The sequence below is a fragment of the Genypterus blacodes genome, unplaced genomic scaffold (genome assembly GCF_046128005.1).
Source record: "Genypterus blacodes isolate CSIRO-AG114 ecotype Tasmania unplaced genomic scaffold, CSIRO-AGI_Gbla_v1 ptg000029l_1, whole genome shotgun sequence".
Lineage (NCBI taxonomy): Eukaryota > Metazoa > Chordata > Actinopteri > Ophidiiformes > Ophidiidae > Genypterus > Genypterus blacodes.
In genome coordinates this window covers 3,172,448-3,188,002 of record NW_027466842.1, presented here as the reverse complement: position 1 = coordinate 3,188,002, position 15,555 = coordinate 3,172,448, and the positions used below count along the sequence as shown (strand labels likewise).

General features: G+C 43.7%; 2 protein-coding genes across 2 annotated transcripts; one reads left to right on the top strand and one right to left on the bottom strand.

Moving 5' to 3' along the window:
• Positions 1–1,320: 1,320 nt before the first annotated feature.
• Positions 1,321–9,281, top strand: LOC142993965 (desmoglein-2-like protein). Its single transcript, XM_076144567.1, has 14 exons — positions 1,321–1,630; positions 2,131–2,256; positions 2,543–2,698; positions 2,813–2,954; positions 3,091–3,248; positions 3,578–3,712; positions 3,809–3,994; positions 4,121–4,395; positions 4,485–4,627; positions 4,733–4,954; positions 5,113–5,343; positions 5,600–5,727; positions 5,814–6,125; positions 6,241–9,281. The coding sequence occupies exons 1-14, from the start codon at positions 1,577–1,579 to the stop codon at positions 7,540–7,542; spliced, it is 3,570 nt and encodes a 1,189-aa protein (XP_076000682.1). The 5' UTR covers positions 1,321–1,576; the 3' UTR covers positions 7,543–9,281.
• A 2,161-nt stretch (positions 9,282–11,442) lies between these two features.
• On the bottom strand, positions 11,443–15,234 carry LOC142993924 (tubulin beta-2A chain). The gene is made up of 5 exons (XM_076144476.1): positions 14,927–15,234; positions 14,478–14,586; positions 14,189–14,197; positions 13,308–13,418; positions 11,443–12,769 (listed from the first exon to the last, which is right to left on the bottom strand). Exons 1-5 carry the CDS (start codon positions 14,981–14,983, stop codon positions 11,685–11,687), a joined length of 1,371 nt encoding a protein of 456 aa, XP_076000591.1. The 5' UTR covers positions 14,984–15,234; the 3' UTR covers positions 11,443–11,684.
• Between the last annotated feature and the right edge of the window lie 321 nt (positions 15,235–15,555).

Below are 15,555 nucleotides of genomic sequence, written 5' to 3'. Positions count from 1 at the left end.
TAACAGCCGTATCCCTGAGGTAAGAAACCTTTCAAAAAATGCTCCACCGTGTGTCTCCACCCTGATTAGTGTGAGTGAGTGAGTGAGTGTGTGTGTTACACAGGGTGGGGCAATGGAGTCATATGTGAGAGATAGTATCTGTGTGACATCTGTAAAGACAATATGATAAATAGCTGTCTGGTGAGTCATGTGTCGTCTTCGATACAAATAATATTTGTTTGTGACGTCAATTTACAAAAGCTGAAACCGAATTACCTGATGAAGAACAAACAACTGATAATTTCATTTAATTGTGATCTAGACAGACAAGCACAAACACACCCAAGTGTCACGCCCTGCTTCTTAACCGACTCACTCTGCTTCATTTCACACACAAACGACAGCGGGCGTTCAGACTGCAGGCTTTAACTGAGTCAAAATGGTCGTATAAGCACAGCCTTTGGAAGATTGCTGTCCTAATGAGATTAAGGACATGCTGTTTTACAACATCGACACCACGTTTCCAGTGGTGTCGATGGAAACGAAATTTCCGAGACAAAATGTATTTGTCTCCCATAAATCACAATGGTTCTCGTCTTGTTGTCTCTTTCCCTACTTTGAAGATTATGATATGTGATATGTCAATCCACATAGACACAAAAGTAACTCAAAGGGCTTTAAAAACGTGAAAGAGAAATAAATTAAAATGCTAGTGTAGCGAGTGTAAGTAAAAGGCAGTCGTGAATAGAAAAGGAGGGAAACAACTTAACTCCTTTGTGCAAAAAGGCCTAATCAGGCAGTATACATGCAGGTTTCGTTACAAAGCTTCTACTCCCGCATACTTGAGCTCTGTTACTTGCATCTCGGCAACACCTGACAACAGAACGGAGGCCTACGGGGGGGCCAAACTCCACTTTATTTCTTTATTTCTCTCTCCCTCACAATCTCTCTCTCTCTCTAAATGTCTGGCTCAGATACAGCAAACACACCCAACGCCTATCTGCCCGCACAGACACACAAACACACACACACTCTTTTCCAACTTGTGCAGCTGGGACTTTTGTGTGGCAGCTGAATCCAGAAACTTAGTGGGAATTTCACAACCACAGGTGAAGTTTTGCAGTAAGATGGGAAAGCGGGAAAGCATTGGTCTGCAGGATTACACATGTAAAACAATCATCAAAATTACAACTAAATGTAACAAAAACACTTTTACAGAACTTTAAACCATACGAGATAACTTTTTCCAATACTTTTATTTTCACTTCATTCCTCTTAAAGGAACACCTGCCTGCTTTGAACATTTGGTTGACCAGTTTCCTCCCTCTTGTTTTTTCTTAGACAATAGGCTGCACAGAAACATAACAGCTACGCACGTATGGGCACAACCTCCCTTTCTCCGCCTGTTATCAGCAGGAACTTGTGAGCAACGAAACGCAAAGGAGAGGCACCGCCTTTTTCGGTGCAAACTCTGACTGCGGTATCGGGACGGTCAAAGTCTAATCGAAGGCAACAATAGATCACAGATAGAGAGTCACGATCGACGGGATATCCAGTCCAATTTTGTGCGGATTAAGGGAAGGACTCCTTCATCGCCATGACCCCTCTGCTCCGGTGTAGCCTCATTCTACTGCTGCCGTTTTTACTGGCGGTGAGTTTCGCAGCGTATTTTGTATGAAGTCGCGATCGTATTGTTTGTTTTTAACGGATACAACAGGTGTGGCTCTGTTTGGGGTTATATGGAGGAAAAAGTTGTGAAATATACGAAAGAGATTATAGGTCCGTAAACGCAACATTCGCGCATTTTGGTCCGGGGAATTCCTCCCCTAACACTGTTTATTCCGTAATGAAGTAACTCTTTTTTTAGTTGTATTTGTAATAATGATAATAATAATAATGGTAACACACCTCAATACAAGTACAATCTTAAATACAACGATGGGTGTACAGTTAATGAAATTCCTTATAATAGCTGTAAGGAGGTGTAAGGCAGTTTACTTAAAGATGAGGGGTGAAGTGTATCAAGGTGTGTCAGGCTGTTGTACTGTACATACATCTTGTTTCCTTCAGGTGAAAATAAAAGTCAAACAACCGTGTCAGTAAATGATCACACATGAACAAGCAATTTAAACACTCTCTCTTCACCTTCAGCTTGACTGCAGTGTGCAGGCTGAAGGAAATGGCCCAACGCTGAGGAGACAGAAAAGAGAATGGATCTTAGCTCCCAGACGACTGGTGGAGCGCCACGACTACACGACCTACAAGTACATTGCAAAAGTGTGTATTATTATACTTTAAATTATACTTTCTTTGTTAAAAATTCTGTCACACCTTCGTCTCCCATAAAGTTATTGCATCTCACTACACGCATGGTTGAACCCTTGGGATGCTATGATTCATTGTGTAGTACAGTTACAGACAAGTGTGCAATAATGTTTTTATGAATTCATTAATATTGAGTGTCACTTACGAGACCTGCATTCCTTTTCTTTGTACGGGCCTGTCGGAAACTGTCTGATCCAGTGGGTTAACGTATTTGTGTGTGTGTGTGTGTGTTTTCCAGATCCGATCTGATAAGGAGAATTTCACCAAGATAGTCTATTCAATAAGAGGGCCTGGTGTTAACCAGGAGCCCTATGGGATATTTAGTGTCAACAGTGATAATGGCTTTGTGAGAGTTCATAGCATTCTGGACAGAGAGGAGCGCGAGTTCTACCTTGTAAGGACACATTTAATTCTTCATGCAATCAGACACATCATCGCATTTGCGGTCACATCCTCAAACTGCATAACAAGGAAAGGTGAATTAATTGTGACATCTCCTTTTTTGTAGTTAAAAGGTAGTGCAAGATATCAAAATGGGAGTGCTGCCGAAAAGGATATCGATCTTAAAATTACTGTGGAGGATGTGAATGACTGCGCCCCAGTGATTCAGTCCAAGCAAGTCGGCTATGTCAAGGAATCTAGTGCAGCAGGTATTCAAGAAAGCTTTCCTATGTGTGTGACAGGGATTGAGGAAAGAAAAACAATAACTTTTCATTCAATCATAAGTGATCTTCATCAGTAATACCTGACTTGAAGTCAAATTCATTCTCCTTCGCTTATTTCTAGGCACCGTGGTCATGAAGGTGATAGCTACTGATGCAGACAAAGCCAACACAAGAAACTCTGAGATCTACTATTCCCTTTCGAGTTCTTCATCTCAGATGTTCAGCATCAATTCTCAGACCGGAGAGATCATGGTCCGACAGAACACTCTCGACAGGGAGGTGAGGCGCTCACACACATTGTGCTGTAAAAGATCAAAGGGTGTTGTGCTTGCAGATGGATACTGACATTTCCAGATACAGTTGTAGATGCTTGTTTTCTGTAAATGTTTGCAACTTATGAAACAGAAATAAAAAATCAATAACACTCCTTAAGACATTTATTTGTATGGATACAAATAAAACATTTCTGTGACTTGCCCTTTCAAAGCTCAACTGTATTATTAGGCATAACTAAACAAAATGTCATACTTGAATTCGTCATCTACATCTTCAGGAAACCAAAACGACATTCATTAATCGTGCATTTTATTTCTGATCTTGTTTTTTAGTCACAAGGCACTTATACGCTTTCCGTTCAAGTGTCTGACTTGAATGGACAAGGAGGAGGAAACTCAGGATCAGGCGACGTTACGGTCACACTCCTGGACATAAACGACAACGTTCCCACCTTGGAAAGAGAAACGGTACGTGTGTAACTGTTTTTACATGATGACTCTTATCATATGTGTGTGACTGTAACTTTTGTTCTAAATCAAGTGTGTATGTATTTACATTTACAGTATGAAGGGAGTGTGGAGGAGAACACTGTCAATACAGAGGTAATGAGGATCAAAGCTATTGACATGGATATGATCCACACGGACAACTGGCTGGCTGCCTACCAAATAGTTTCTGGTAATGAGGCAGGCTATTTCAGCATCACTACCGATTCTAAGACCAATGAGGGAATCATCATGATAAACAAGGTAAAAGAGTTTTACAAGTGTCATTTTGATTTCCTGTTGTTATTCCTGACATGTGAAATAGAAGCAAACGTTACCGAGCCATCTGTGAATGGCATTTACAGTTTGTCACCCTTGAATTTATTACAGGCCCTGGACTACGAACAACGGAGGGTGCTCAACCTGGGAGTAGTCGTCGCAAACAAAGCCGGGTATGAATTTGGGCCGGGTTGGACGGGTGGAATCCCCAAACCCAAACCCTACCCCATTAAAATCAATGTGGTCAACCAGAAAGAAGGCCCACGTTTCAAACCGAGTGTTAAAGTGGTGACAGTCTCCGAGGAAAGCAAAGTGTCCCTCAACCAAATCATCACCAACTACCATGCTATTGACAGCGATACACTGAAGGCCGCAACTAATGTCAGGTATAGTGAAAAATAAAATACATGGCACTGCCTGTTTGTCAATGGAGGTCATTCACAGAGATAACCGACGTGGACTTTCATAATTTCAGGTATGCTAAATTCCGGGATGAGGACAACTGGATAATAATTGACGAAAAGACAGCAGATATCAGACTGAGTAAATGGGCTGATCGTGAATCCAAGTACTTGAAAAATGGGACATATTATGCAGAGATCGTATGCATCTCTAATGGTATGTACACTGAATATGACAGTAATCGTTAATGCATTTGGACATAATATGTGATGCACAGCAGGTTAGCTTTAATTGTCTCGTCGCGCTTCTTTGTGCTTGAAGACATTCCAGAAAAAACTGCCACAGGGACCATCGCCATTTCGGTTGAGGACAGCAATGATAACTGCCCAAAACTGACCTCTACAAGTGAGACCATGTGTATAGAGCAGGAGACGATCTGGGTCACAGCTGAGGATAATGACCAGTACCCCAACGCAGGGCCGTTTGAGTTCAATGTGATTGAGAAGGAAAGTCAAGGGACATGGTCTGTAGAGCCTTTTAATGGTACGAGTCTTTCCTTGTTTGTTGTGGAATCTTTGCTCCTATTTTCCGAAATTGTCATTATTTTATCTTCTAGATAGATTTGTGTACCATCGTTTCTCGAAAAACCTAGTCTTAGCAGGGCGATAACCTTTAAATGTCCACGTCTCATCTCTCTTTAGAAACCACAGCCATTCTTCGAGACCATGCAAATTTGTGGACAGGCATCTACAAAGTGGCAATGGAGATCAAGGACCAACAGGGGAGGTCATGTGGGGATGTTCAGACGGTGGATGTCACTGTGTGCACCTGCCATGAAACGACTAATACCTGTCTCAGCCGTCGTGCGAAGAGAGCAGGCTTGGGAGCTGCCGGCGTCCTGCTCCTGCTCCTGGGACTGCTGCTGCTACTGCGTGAGTACAGAACATGTATTTACTGATGACTACTTGCTGGCAGATTATATATTCTGTAGTTATTTATTCACAGTCATCACCTTTCTTCTGCAAGACGTGTTGCAGCTTGCGTTTGAGGAATTGACTAGACAAATAGGGTGTGTCAAAAGGAGAAGAAAAGTAAATGAGCAATGGATCATTTGACTTAAAACATTAACATAAACTTGTTCACCACTATACTTAAATTAATCTCACTCAAATGTTTATGTTTTGATAGTGGTGCCCCTCCTGCTGCTGTTCTGCCTGTGTGGGGGTTCAGCAGCTTTGGGAAATTTCAAGGCCATCCCATTTGATGCTAAACAACAGCTGATCTCCTATCACACTGAAGGACAGGGCGAAGACAAGGTACTTTATGTGAAAATGATCCATTATGTTCTCATCTTTCTTTAAGTTGCCTGCAGTTCTGACAGGTTCTCACATTTCCCTCGCAGGAAGTTCCTCTACTACAAATCCCAGCTGAGGTAGACCATGGGACAATGACGGCTGTAGATGTCAACAGGTACGGGGGGGCAGCCTTCGGTGGGGGAGTTGTCGATGGCGCAGTCTCAGGCGGTGGTATGAACACTTCCACACTACACATGGATCGGTACAGCAAGTACAGATTCAGTGGGCATTCAGGGATGGACGACATGGAAGGAGGGACGATGACGATGACAGGACGAGAACAGGGCTCACGATACAGAACTGACGCGTATGATGGGCTCGCCCTGCCTGATCATTTCCTGGGAGAGTACTATTCAAGTGTAAGTACCTGGAACTACAGACAGGCCAATGAGAAAGACAGGAGCTTTTAACTATGCAGTATACTGTATATTGTAAATTAAGGTTTACAGTTCATTCTTTTTTATGTTTTTACAGAAAGCTAACCATGCTACAGAGCAATCCCAGCTGAAGGACTCTTTTTTGGTCTATGACTACGAGGGTCGGGAATCCCTGGCTGGTTCAGTGGGCTGCTGCAGTCTTCTTGAGAATGACAATGATCTAGCCTTCCTCGATGACCTCGGACCTAAGTTCAAAACCTTGGCAGGTATTTGCCAGGGCTCAACCATCGTGACCGAGTCTGTGTCTGCAGCAGTGTCAGCTCGTCCCCCCATACCGGTGGCCCCTGCCATGCCAACCCCCTTGCCAACCCCCTCAACACACACGCACCTGCATACTCACACAGAAACAATCAGAGACAGGGGGGTCAATGTCAACACCCTCAACACCTCCAATGTTGCTTCTGAATCTTCTACCCTCATCCAGGAACATCGACTCTCTGAGAGAGCCCAGGGATCAGCTACCATCCCCAAGGTACACATCCAGGAGAACGTTGTTGTATCCAGTCCAACAATGCTCATACAGCAGCCAGCTATGTACTACACCACAGCACCCATGTATGTGGTTGAGCCTAAGCCCCAGATGGTCCTTGTGGCAGGTGGCACCCAGCAGGCAGTGAGTCAAATAGGCCACATGGGTCTCAATCAGGGGTACGTGCAGGTGGGGGGAATTCAAGGTTCTCAGGGTTTAATGCAGGTGGGGACAATTCAAGGTTCCCAGGCTTTGGCAGGTGTCACCCAGCAGGCAGTGGGTCAAGTTAGTCACATGGGTCTCGGTCAGGGGTTTGTGCAGGTGGGGGGAATTCAAGGTTCTCAGGGTTTAATGCAGGTGGGGGGAATTCAAGGTTCTCAAGGTTTAATGCAGGTGGGGGGAATTCAAGGTCCTCAGGGTTTAATGCAGGTGGGGGGAGTTCAAGGTTCTCCGGGTGTGGTGCAAGTGGGGGGAATTCAAGGTTCTCAGGGTGTGATGCTTGTAGAAAGGCAAGCAGGAATGGATGGAACTGTAGTGCAGACAGTACCTGGCTTTTCACAAGGAACTGTGCCCAGGTCGAGACAAGTGTTGGTGGTGGATAATGGCTCTGTAGCCGGCTCATGTGCACAGAGTGGTGGACATGTAGTGCAGACATTTGTCCAGACAAGCCAGGGATCTGCAGGGCAGGGCTTTGAGGTCAGAGGTCAAGGTGCACAGTTGAGTTCTAGCCCCCAGCATGGCTCTCTGGGGTCTTATGAGGACTTAGAACTTACAACCACACCCAAACTGCAAGGCAGCAAGAGGGTAGTTGTGCAACATAAGAAAGTGTCAGTTACAGAGAGAAATACTGACACTGGTACAACATACTAGCTTGCATCCCAATTTTGAAATATGCCAAGATTGCGGTGTGAGTACGGCCTTCATATCTGCAGTACTGAAATACACATTATGATTCAGTACAATGTTTCAATCCTTTCATTAATGCTACTGCTATTGTACACATAGTATTGATTCCATGAATAGTTTTCTTTGGTAGAAACAAAAAGTTAGTAAAATGTCCCTGAATGCTGTGGTTTGTACCGCCCAACACAACAAATACATAGATTTAGGCTTACGGTAAATGTATTTTATTTGTATAGTTTTGTTCACAAGGAATTGCAAATGGGCATTGTGACCCATATTGACTCATAATGTCAGACAGAGCCCCCGGCCTCAGGAAACATAGTCTTTCCCTAATCCTATCCTATCCGATCAAGCTTCACATCAGTTATTGCACGTATGACAGCAAGGTAAAAACCAGTCGAACCAGCATTTAGCCTCCAAGCAAATCAAACAACAAACAAACCTCCAACCTGAACACCTAACCAAGGGAAGGGACAGAGACAGAGACAGACCACAAACAAAAATCCTACCCAGCGAGTGCTGCGAGCTATGCAGGTACATTTATCGGACAATCACATAACCCACAATGCACCAGTGTCCATAGGCTCTAGCATTGTAGATTGCCTGTGGGAGCGTTTAACAATCAGATCGTGAACTGAACTTTTCTTCTACCTTACGTTGAAGTCAAAGCGGTAATCATGGTTAATTGTGAGTCCTTCTTCTGTAAAGGAACACAATTCATTTCTAAGGGTGACAAAATCCAACCAATCCAGGGAAGAGGGGCAGCATTTTCAGTGTGGCGGGCGGATAATCTAGCTTTAGCTGTGCCAGAAGCGGTTCTGCTGATGTTTAAATGATATAGTCTGAAACTGTTGCTGCTTGTAACTACTGTTGTACTGTAAAACTGTTTAAAGCGCCCACTGCAGGATGTAATAAATTTAAGTAATTTAGTATACCATGAATGGAAAACCTTCTTTTTGTTAAATCAATGAACAGTGCAGTATTTGTGTGGATTATTTAATTGCCATGTTTTGACGGCAAAAGATGCATAAACTCATTCAACCAAAGCTGTACAGATATATTGTATATTAGAATTAAAGCTTTTGTTTTTTACACATCTATGGTCTACTATTTACCGTATCTACTTTAATACTGTAGTTAGTTTTGATTTTACATTAAATTTACATTAAGTCAAGTGACATACATATGAGGTTTCGATACAACACTTTCATTTCTTTATTGTGTGTTTTCTAATGATAATGTAATTTGGGTGTGTGGGATTTTTGCCAAGTTTTGTGAAAGATTGGCTTGCAGGCACTGATTGTATTTGGCATTGTTTGATGTAGCTGTTTTTTGTACTGATTTTGTTATGCTATTGTATATCCATCAACCCTTTGGAGTCAAAAGTCTTCTAAAAATATTTTCTTAATAATACAAATAATATCAAAAATAATTTAGCGATTCCATAACGAAAGAAATTCTCTACTTGATTCTACAAAATTGTGGAAAATACAAACCCTAAAAGAATCGTGGAAAATATTACAAATAAACACCATTTTTTAAAGTATGTTAGACTACAGAGGGTTGATCTTCAGCTGAAAGCTTGATCCAGCACATGCATATAAAACATAGTATATTGCTTTAGAATACAGTATTTGACATAACAGGATATTTTTACTTTTGTTCAATTTTGCACCTTAATAATAAATAAAGTTTCCTAAAACAAACTACTGACTTGATTTGTGTGATTTCTATGCCATATTAAAAAAGGTTTAATTTGTATTTGAAAACACATTTTACTTAGTGTCCTGTCAGGCAACATGCAGTTATTCAAGTGATGTTGAAATATAAAGAGAAATCTGTTTTAAACTCTTTCAAGGAGAGATGTATGCTTAGTAGGTATGGACAACAGGTTCCTTTGTGTATGTCTGGGAGAGACTCAGCCATGCCTGAAGTAAATGCAGAAGTAGAAAATCGAGTTTCCCTCATTTGTTAGTACAATTTTCCTCTCATTTGCAACTCAGGCAGAAGAAGCCAGAGGGTCATCTGTCAGGGCAGGCAGGCGCAGTGTGATCTTTCTAGCAGGGCTGAGTTTACTGTTTTACCAACAGCAATACTAAATATTTTAGGTTGAGAAGGAAACATAAGAGGTATATAATAAGTCCTAGAACATGTTCCACCACAGTCTCAGATGTCACCAAACCTCTGTTACCTGAGCTGTCCGGGTCACATGAGGACACAGCTTTCTGTTGAATTCCACTAGAGGTCACCATTCATGATTTGGATGCAGTTTTTCATGTTAACAATAAGGAAGAGCATAGTTTGATAATGACTTGTGGATCTTTGCCAGTTAGTCTGGGTCAAAAGAGTCTGGGTTTCAAGGTGCAGTTTGATTGACAGGGTGTTGTTCCTCTCCTATCTGTTTGTGGAAACACAACAAGTCAGCAACTGTCAGCACAACCTGTAGGTAAAGGCATAGATTATATGAGAGATAAAGAGGAGGTAGCATTTTTCTATTCTTTTTTTTCTGTGACATTTTCTTTCACCAAGACATGCAAGAGTTTTTGTTTGCAGCCAGTATGAGTGTCAGGATGCACGGAAAGACAGGAGATCCGTCTCTCGACTCGATTGAACTAACAATGAATCATGTCAAGAGTTGACATGTCTGTTAGTGATTCACAGAAACTTTCTCATGTGATGATCTTTGTCTTATTTATGCTGCATGACTCATGATTCCTAACAGATCCAGACCAGACAATTGTTTGTCTTCTGTCTCATTCTTTTCTTCCTTATTGTAGCAGTTTTCGCTGTCATATATTCACCTTTACTTCCTCCTAAAAATGAGGCATACCTCCACCTCAAAACAACAACGCCATTTGTTGGAATGAGATCTGCACGCTTTGCTTTGCTTTGGTTTGTTCTTGAAGCACTCACTTTTCTGGTTATCACTCAAGTCAAGACAGATGTTTTTCATCACCGGTGAAAGGGAAAATTCTTGCTTCGACATCAGGGACTCGGGTGGGGCCATAAATGCAACATTTTTCCACCCCAAAGGGAGTGTCTCAGCAGCTCTTCTCTGCCCAGTTTGTTGGAATGTGCATGTCCTTTAGTGTCTTATCAGGAGGCTCAAAGCTCATATCAGCAATGCTCATCATGTCGCCATATCAAAAGGCTATAACTTGTTAGCATTATTCATTTTAAAACATTTCTATTTTCGTCCAATCTGTACTACACATTTTTTAAGACGCATTGATTCAGTCACTGGCCCCACCCGAATCACTGGGCAACAAATGAATCCGGAACAGCTGTATGGCTCGAGATTTCACAATGCATCTCACAGTTACGCAACAAAGGCTAAACACATTGTGCTAAATCAGCCACATTTTTCTTTATAGCTTTTGGGATCGGATGAGTGTATTCAATGGAACCTGTTTTCTCCCTAATTCTGATCATATGAGGCTGCTATTAAACAAGTTGAAGCAGTATGTACGAGCATTTTGTGCTCTAAACAAAGTAATGTTTGGTCTAACTGTGGTCCATGTATCATTGGTAGGACTTCATGCGCCCCCTGGTGGTCGGCAAGAACATTTCTGCAGAACAATTATTGAAATTCTGTTAATTGTTTAAACATCAAAATGGATTTAATTGATTTTTTTGGTGACATTGTTTTGTTTTATTATTATGAATTGTTGTTGTGGTTTGCTCCAAGATACAATTTGACTGAGAACATTTAAGAATCACTGCATAATCGATTCAGTAAAGAGTACAATCTCTATGTAATGTAAAGTAATGGCAAAAACAATTCACACATACTCTTGATAGGACTGCAACTTTTATTTGAGGCTTGAAACATTGAATGCATGTAGAATTATATGTTACAAAACGTATTGAGGACTGTTCTTTTGACACTGGCAAAGCATGACAAAACCAGTACTATATTACTTGCAAACAAGTATGATCCATAACTATACATCATGTCATTTAGGCTTAATTCTTTATGTTTCATCATGATCTGTGCACTGCAATATGTATTTGAACATTTGCACCTTTCTTATGATCTCCCTGTGCTTTCAAACAACTATTATGTCAAGTGACTCATTCATTTACAACAGCATGTCTGTACTTTACAATCAGTGGCGAACATCATGGCGAATATCTTCCTCATCCTCAATTTCATCCTCTTCATACTCTCCCATCTCATCGGTGGTGGCATCCTGGTACTGCTGATACTCGGACACCAGGTCGTTCATGTTGCTCTCAGCCTCAGTGAACTCCATCTCGTCCATGCCCTCGCCGGTGTACCAGTGGAGGAAGGCCTTGCGTCGGAACATGGCGGTGAACTGCTCGGAGATCCTCCTGAACAGCTCCTGGATGGCCGTGCTGTTGCCAATGAAGGTGGCGGACATCTTGAGGCCACGGGGAGGGATGTCGCAAACCGCCGTCTTGACATTGTTGGGAATCCACTCGACGAAGTAGCTGCTGTTCTTGTTCTGCACGCTCAGCATTTGCTCATCTACTTCCTTCATTGACATGCGCCCGCGGAAGATGGCTGCCACGGTGAGGTAGCGTCCGTGACGGGGGTCGCAGGCCGCCATCATGTTCTTGGCGTCGAACATTTGCTGCGTTAGCTCTGGCACGGAGAGGGCGCGGTACTGCTGGCTGCCCCTGCTTGTAAGGGGAGCGAAGCCGGGCATGAAGAAATGCAGACGAGGGAAGGGCACCATGTTGACGGCCAGTTTGCGCAGGTCAGCGTTAAGTTGACCGGGAAAGCGGAGGCAGGTGGTCACGCCGCTCATGGTGGCCGATACCAGGTGGTTGAGGTCTCCGTAGGTTGGCGTGGTCAGCTTCAGCGTGCGGAAGCAGATGTCATACAGGGCCTCATTATCAATGCTGAAGGTCTCATCTGTGTTTTCCACTAACTGGTGGACAGAGAGGGTGGCGTTGTAGGGCTCCACCACAGTGTCAGACACCTTTGGGGAGGGCATGACGCTGTAGGTGTTCATGATACGGTCCGGGTACTCCTCGCGGATCTTGCTGATGAGGAGCGTACCCATGCCTGAGCCCGTACCTCCACCCAGCGAGTGGGTGAGCTGGAAGCCCTGGAGGCAGTCGCAGTTCTCGGACTCCTTCCTCACCACGTCCAGAACTGAGTCCACGAGCTCGGCGCCCTCGGTGTAGTGACCTTTGGCCCAGTTATTTCCTGCTCCACTTTGACCTGAACGGTGCACATAAGGTTTAAACACAAATCATCCTCAAACACATTAAATAAGCATGCATGAGAAAGCTTAACTGAGAAAGAAATTGAAGTTGCTTGTTCAGGTTTGGTCAGCTTTAAATCTTTGGCTGAGACTTAATTGCATTTATATTATATTGAAACACTGAGACAGCTCATTTGCGTGTGTGTGTGAGTGTGTGTGTGTTCGTGTGAGTGAGAGGAAAGAAACTGAGGAGTCATCGTGTGCTGGATTTTACTCGGCCCCTAAATCCTTGGTTGTGCTCAGCACTGCAGCAGTATCTCTCCTTGAAGCCTCTTTTTTGCTGAGTCACCCTGCGAGCTGGCTCAGTCTGACACAGCTGCATGTGAACAATGCATCACATCTTTGGCACATTGCAGAGAGGCTGCAGAAAGCTTTATGCTGAGAATCCACAGAGCTGCCAGGTGGAGACCACATGAGGGCATATTCTGACACACACACACACACACACACACACGTACTGTAACTGTGACACACGTGAAACACATGCACACTCACCGAAGACAAAGTTGTCGGGTCGGAATAGCTGTCCGAACGGGCCGGAACGAACCGAGTCCATGGTGCCGGGCTCCAGGTCCACCAGGATGGCACGGGGGACATATTTGCTGCCTTTGAAAGAAGAAGAGCAGATAGAGGATAGAAGGGAGCGAAGAAAGGAGGACTGGAAGGATGGATGGAGTGAAGTAAGCAACAACTATCTATAGTGTCCGATGCGTGTAGGATAAAAGTATAATAGTAATCCAGGAAATTATTTTGAACTGGATTTCATTTTATTTCTACCTTAAAATGTTTGCTTAAAATAACACAAACATGACTAATACACTCTTTAAAGCACTTTTGTGTGAAGCTGTTTTGTTTTTTCTACACTGCTCTGCTCCTCCCTCTCTCCCTGTGACCTTTTATCGCACGCTTACCGCAGCACCACTCTGCACCGCTTAACCTATACAGTGGCAGATTTGTGCCGAGGCCGATCAAAACAACTGGATTTGATCTCTCCATAGATGTACAGAGACCTCGTGTTCTTCTTACCATGTGTGAGCTTTAGTGACATCCGCTCATCAGTTTGCTTAATCGTTTATCAGTCGTAGCGGATTAGCAGAATGAGCAATCGATCGAAATAGTGACTCAGTACCGATGCCATCATGCAAACACACAGAAGCAAAGGATCAATAACGCCTGCTGCTGCTGACTCCTGCTAACAGCACCGTATAGGCATTGACATTTGTAATGAATACGCCATGCATGCAGGGCCATGTGGTGGGTGTTTTGAACCGTTTGAATCTGCTTGATGTGCACTTGCAATGACCTTCAACATGCCTGGCCAATCATATCAGACACTGAAGCGAGCTCTGGGTCAGCTATACAGAGACTGCAGGTACCTGTGCTCCCTATGAGAGCGAGAAACAGAGAGAGGGAGAGAGAGAGAGAGAGAGAGAGAGAGAGAGAAAGAGAGGGAGGATTTGGTTTTATTTAGCAGGTCGGCTGTCCTAATTTGTTTTGCACAGATAGTGAGACCTACTTTCCCCTTGCAGCTAAATTTACGACACATTCAAAGGTCATGCACGGATATGGAAATGGGAACAGAAACAAAGCTTTATGCAATGATCACCTACGCAGATGCAAATGTGGTTAGTTTAAAACAAAGATCATAATAGGACAAATATTCACCCGAGGCCTCATTGTAGTAGACATTTATCCTCTCCAGCTGCAGGTCGCTGTCACCTTGGTAGCTGCCGGTGGGATCGATGCCATGTTCATCACTTATCACTTCCCAGAACTGAGACAATTGAGAAAAACAAGTTCACATGCACGAACTTGAAACATTCTTTGGATTCAACCGGTGATCTCATAGAATAACAGAGCAGCTTTGGCTTTGGGAGCGAATATAGAGCAGACAGGGCCTGAGATTGTAACATCGCATCAGGTGATAAAATGTCACGCAGCAGTCAAGGGGGGGGGGGGGGGCCACGGCCACGGCTACGGCCGCTGCAGCCCCCGGAATCAACCGCACCCACACCGGACACAAACTTCGGTGATAGAGACTTTCATCTTCTCAAATTGGACGAAGAAGAACTAAAATCACTTTAAAACCAAACTTGAATTAAAAATGTACGTACCTTAGCCCCGATCTGATTTCCACACTGTCCCGCCTGGAGGTGAACGATTTCCCTCATGGTGCGCTGCGGATGTTAAGGGGCGATCAAGGCAAAGATCGGGATCAAGTCTTCACTTCGCCGGAGGGGGGTCCAGAGTCTTCCAAGTCCCTCGCCGCTGTGTCTCTCACTGGATCAGAGAACGCCTCATTTCTACCGGAGCCGAGGAGGAGGAGGAGGAGGAGGGAAGGATGAAGAGGAAGAGTTCGGAGGGGGGGTGAGCGAGGATAAACGCGCTGACCGGTGAGGTGACGTGACGCAGCATCCCCAGCATCCCCCGGGCAACCAATGGGAGGGCGCAGGTTTTGATGCAGAGGATGCCGCACTGTGCAGCCTGACGTCACCGAGCCTTTTCACTGGCTGGGGTGTAAATTCTATAAAGTCAGGAGAAATGTGTTTTTGTGTTGTTTTATTGCCAAGAAATGCTAAAATTCACGTTCACCCAGAAGACACATACATAAACACACACACACACACACTGATCAGACTCATGACACTGACCACCAGGATCAATCACTGTCATTTCTGATGTTCTATACTCTGGCAGCCAAATGTACCTATGCTCAAAATATCAAATTCCTCTTGGGATCTAA

What these genes read in the sequence shown, in the direction of transcription:
- LOC142993924 (XM_076144476.1), bottom strand. Translation starts at nt 14,983, where the DNA reads ATGAGGGAAATCGTTCACCTCCAGGCGGGACAGTGTGGAAATCAGATC. An exon ending in GAAATCAGATCGGGGCTAAG is followed by an intron (nt 14,587 to 14,926) that starts GTACGTACATTT and finishes CAATTGTCTCAG; the next exon opens with TTCTGGGAAGTGATAAGTGA. An exon ending in ACCCGACAACTTTGTCTTCG is followed by an intron (nt 12,770 to 13,307) that starts GTGAGTGTGCAT and finishes TGCACCGTTCAG; the next exon opens with GTCAAAGTGGAGCAGGAAAT.
- LOC142993965 (XM_076144567.1), top strand. Translation starts at nt 1,577, where the DNA reads ATGACCCCTCTGCTCCGGTGTAGCCTCATTCTACTGCTGCCGTTTTTA. An exon ending in CAAGGAATCTAGTGCAGCAG is followed by an intron (nt 2,955 to 3,090) that starts GTATTCAAGAAA and finishes GCTTATTTCTAG; the next exon opens with GCACCGTGGTCATGAAGGTG. An exon ending in CCACCTTGGAAAGAGAAACG is followed by an intron (nt 3,713 to 3,808) that starts GTACGTGTGTAA and finishes TTACATTTACAG; the next exon opens with TATGAAGGGAGTGTGGAGGA.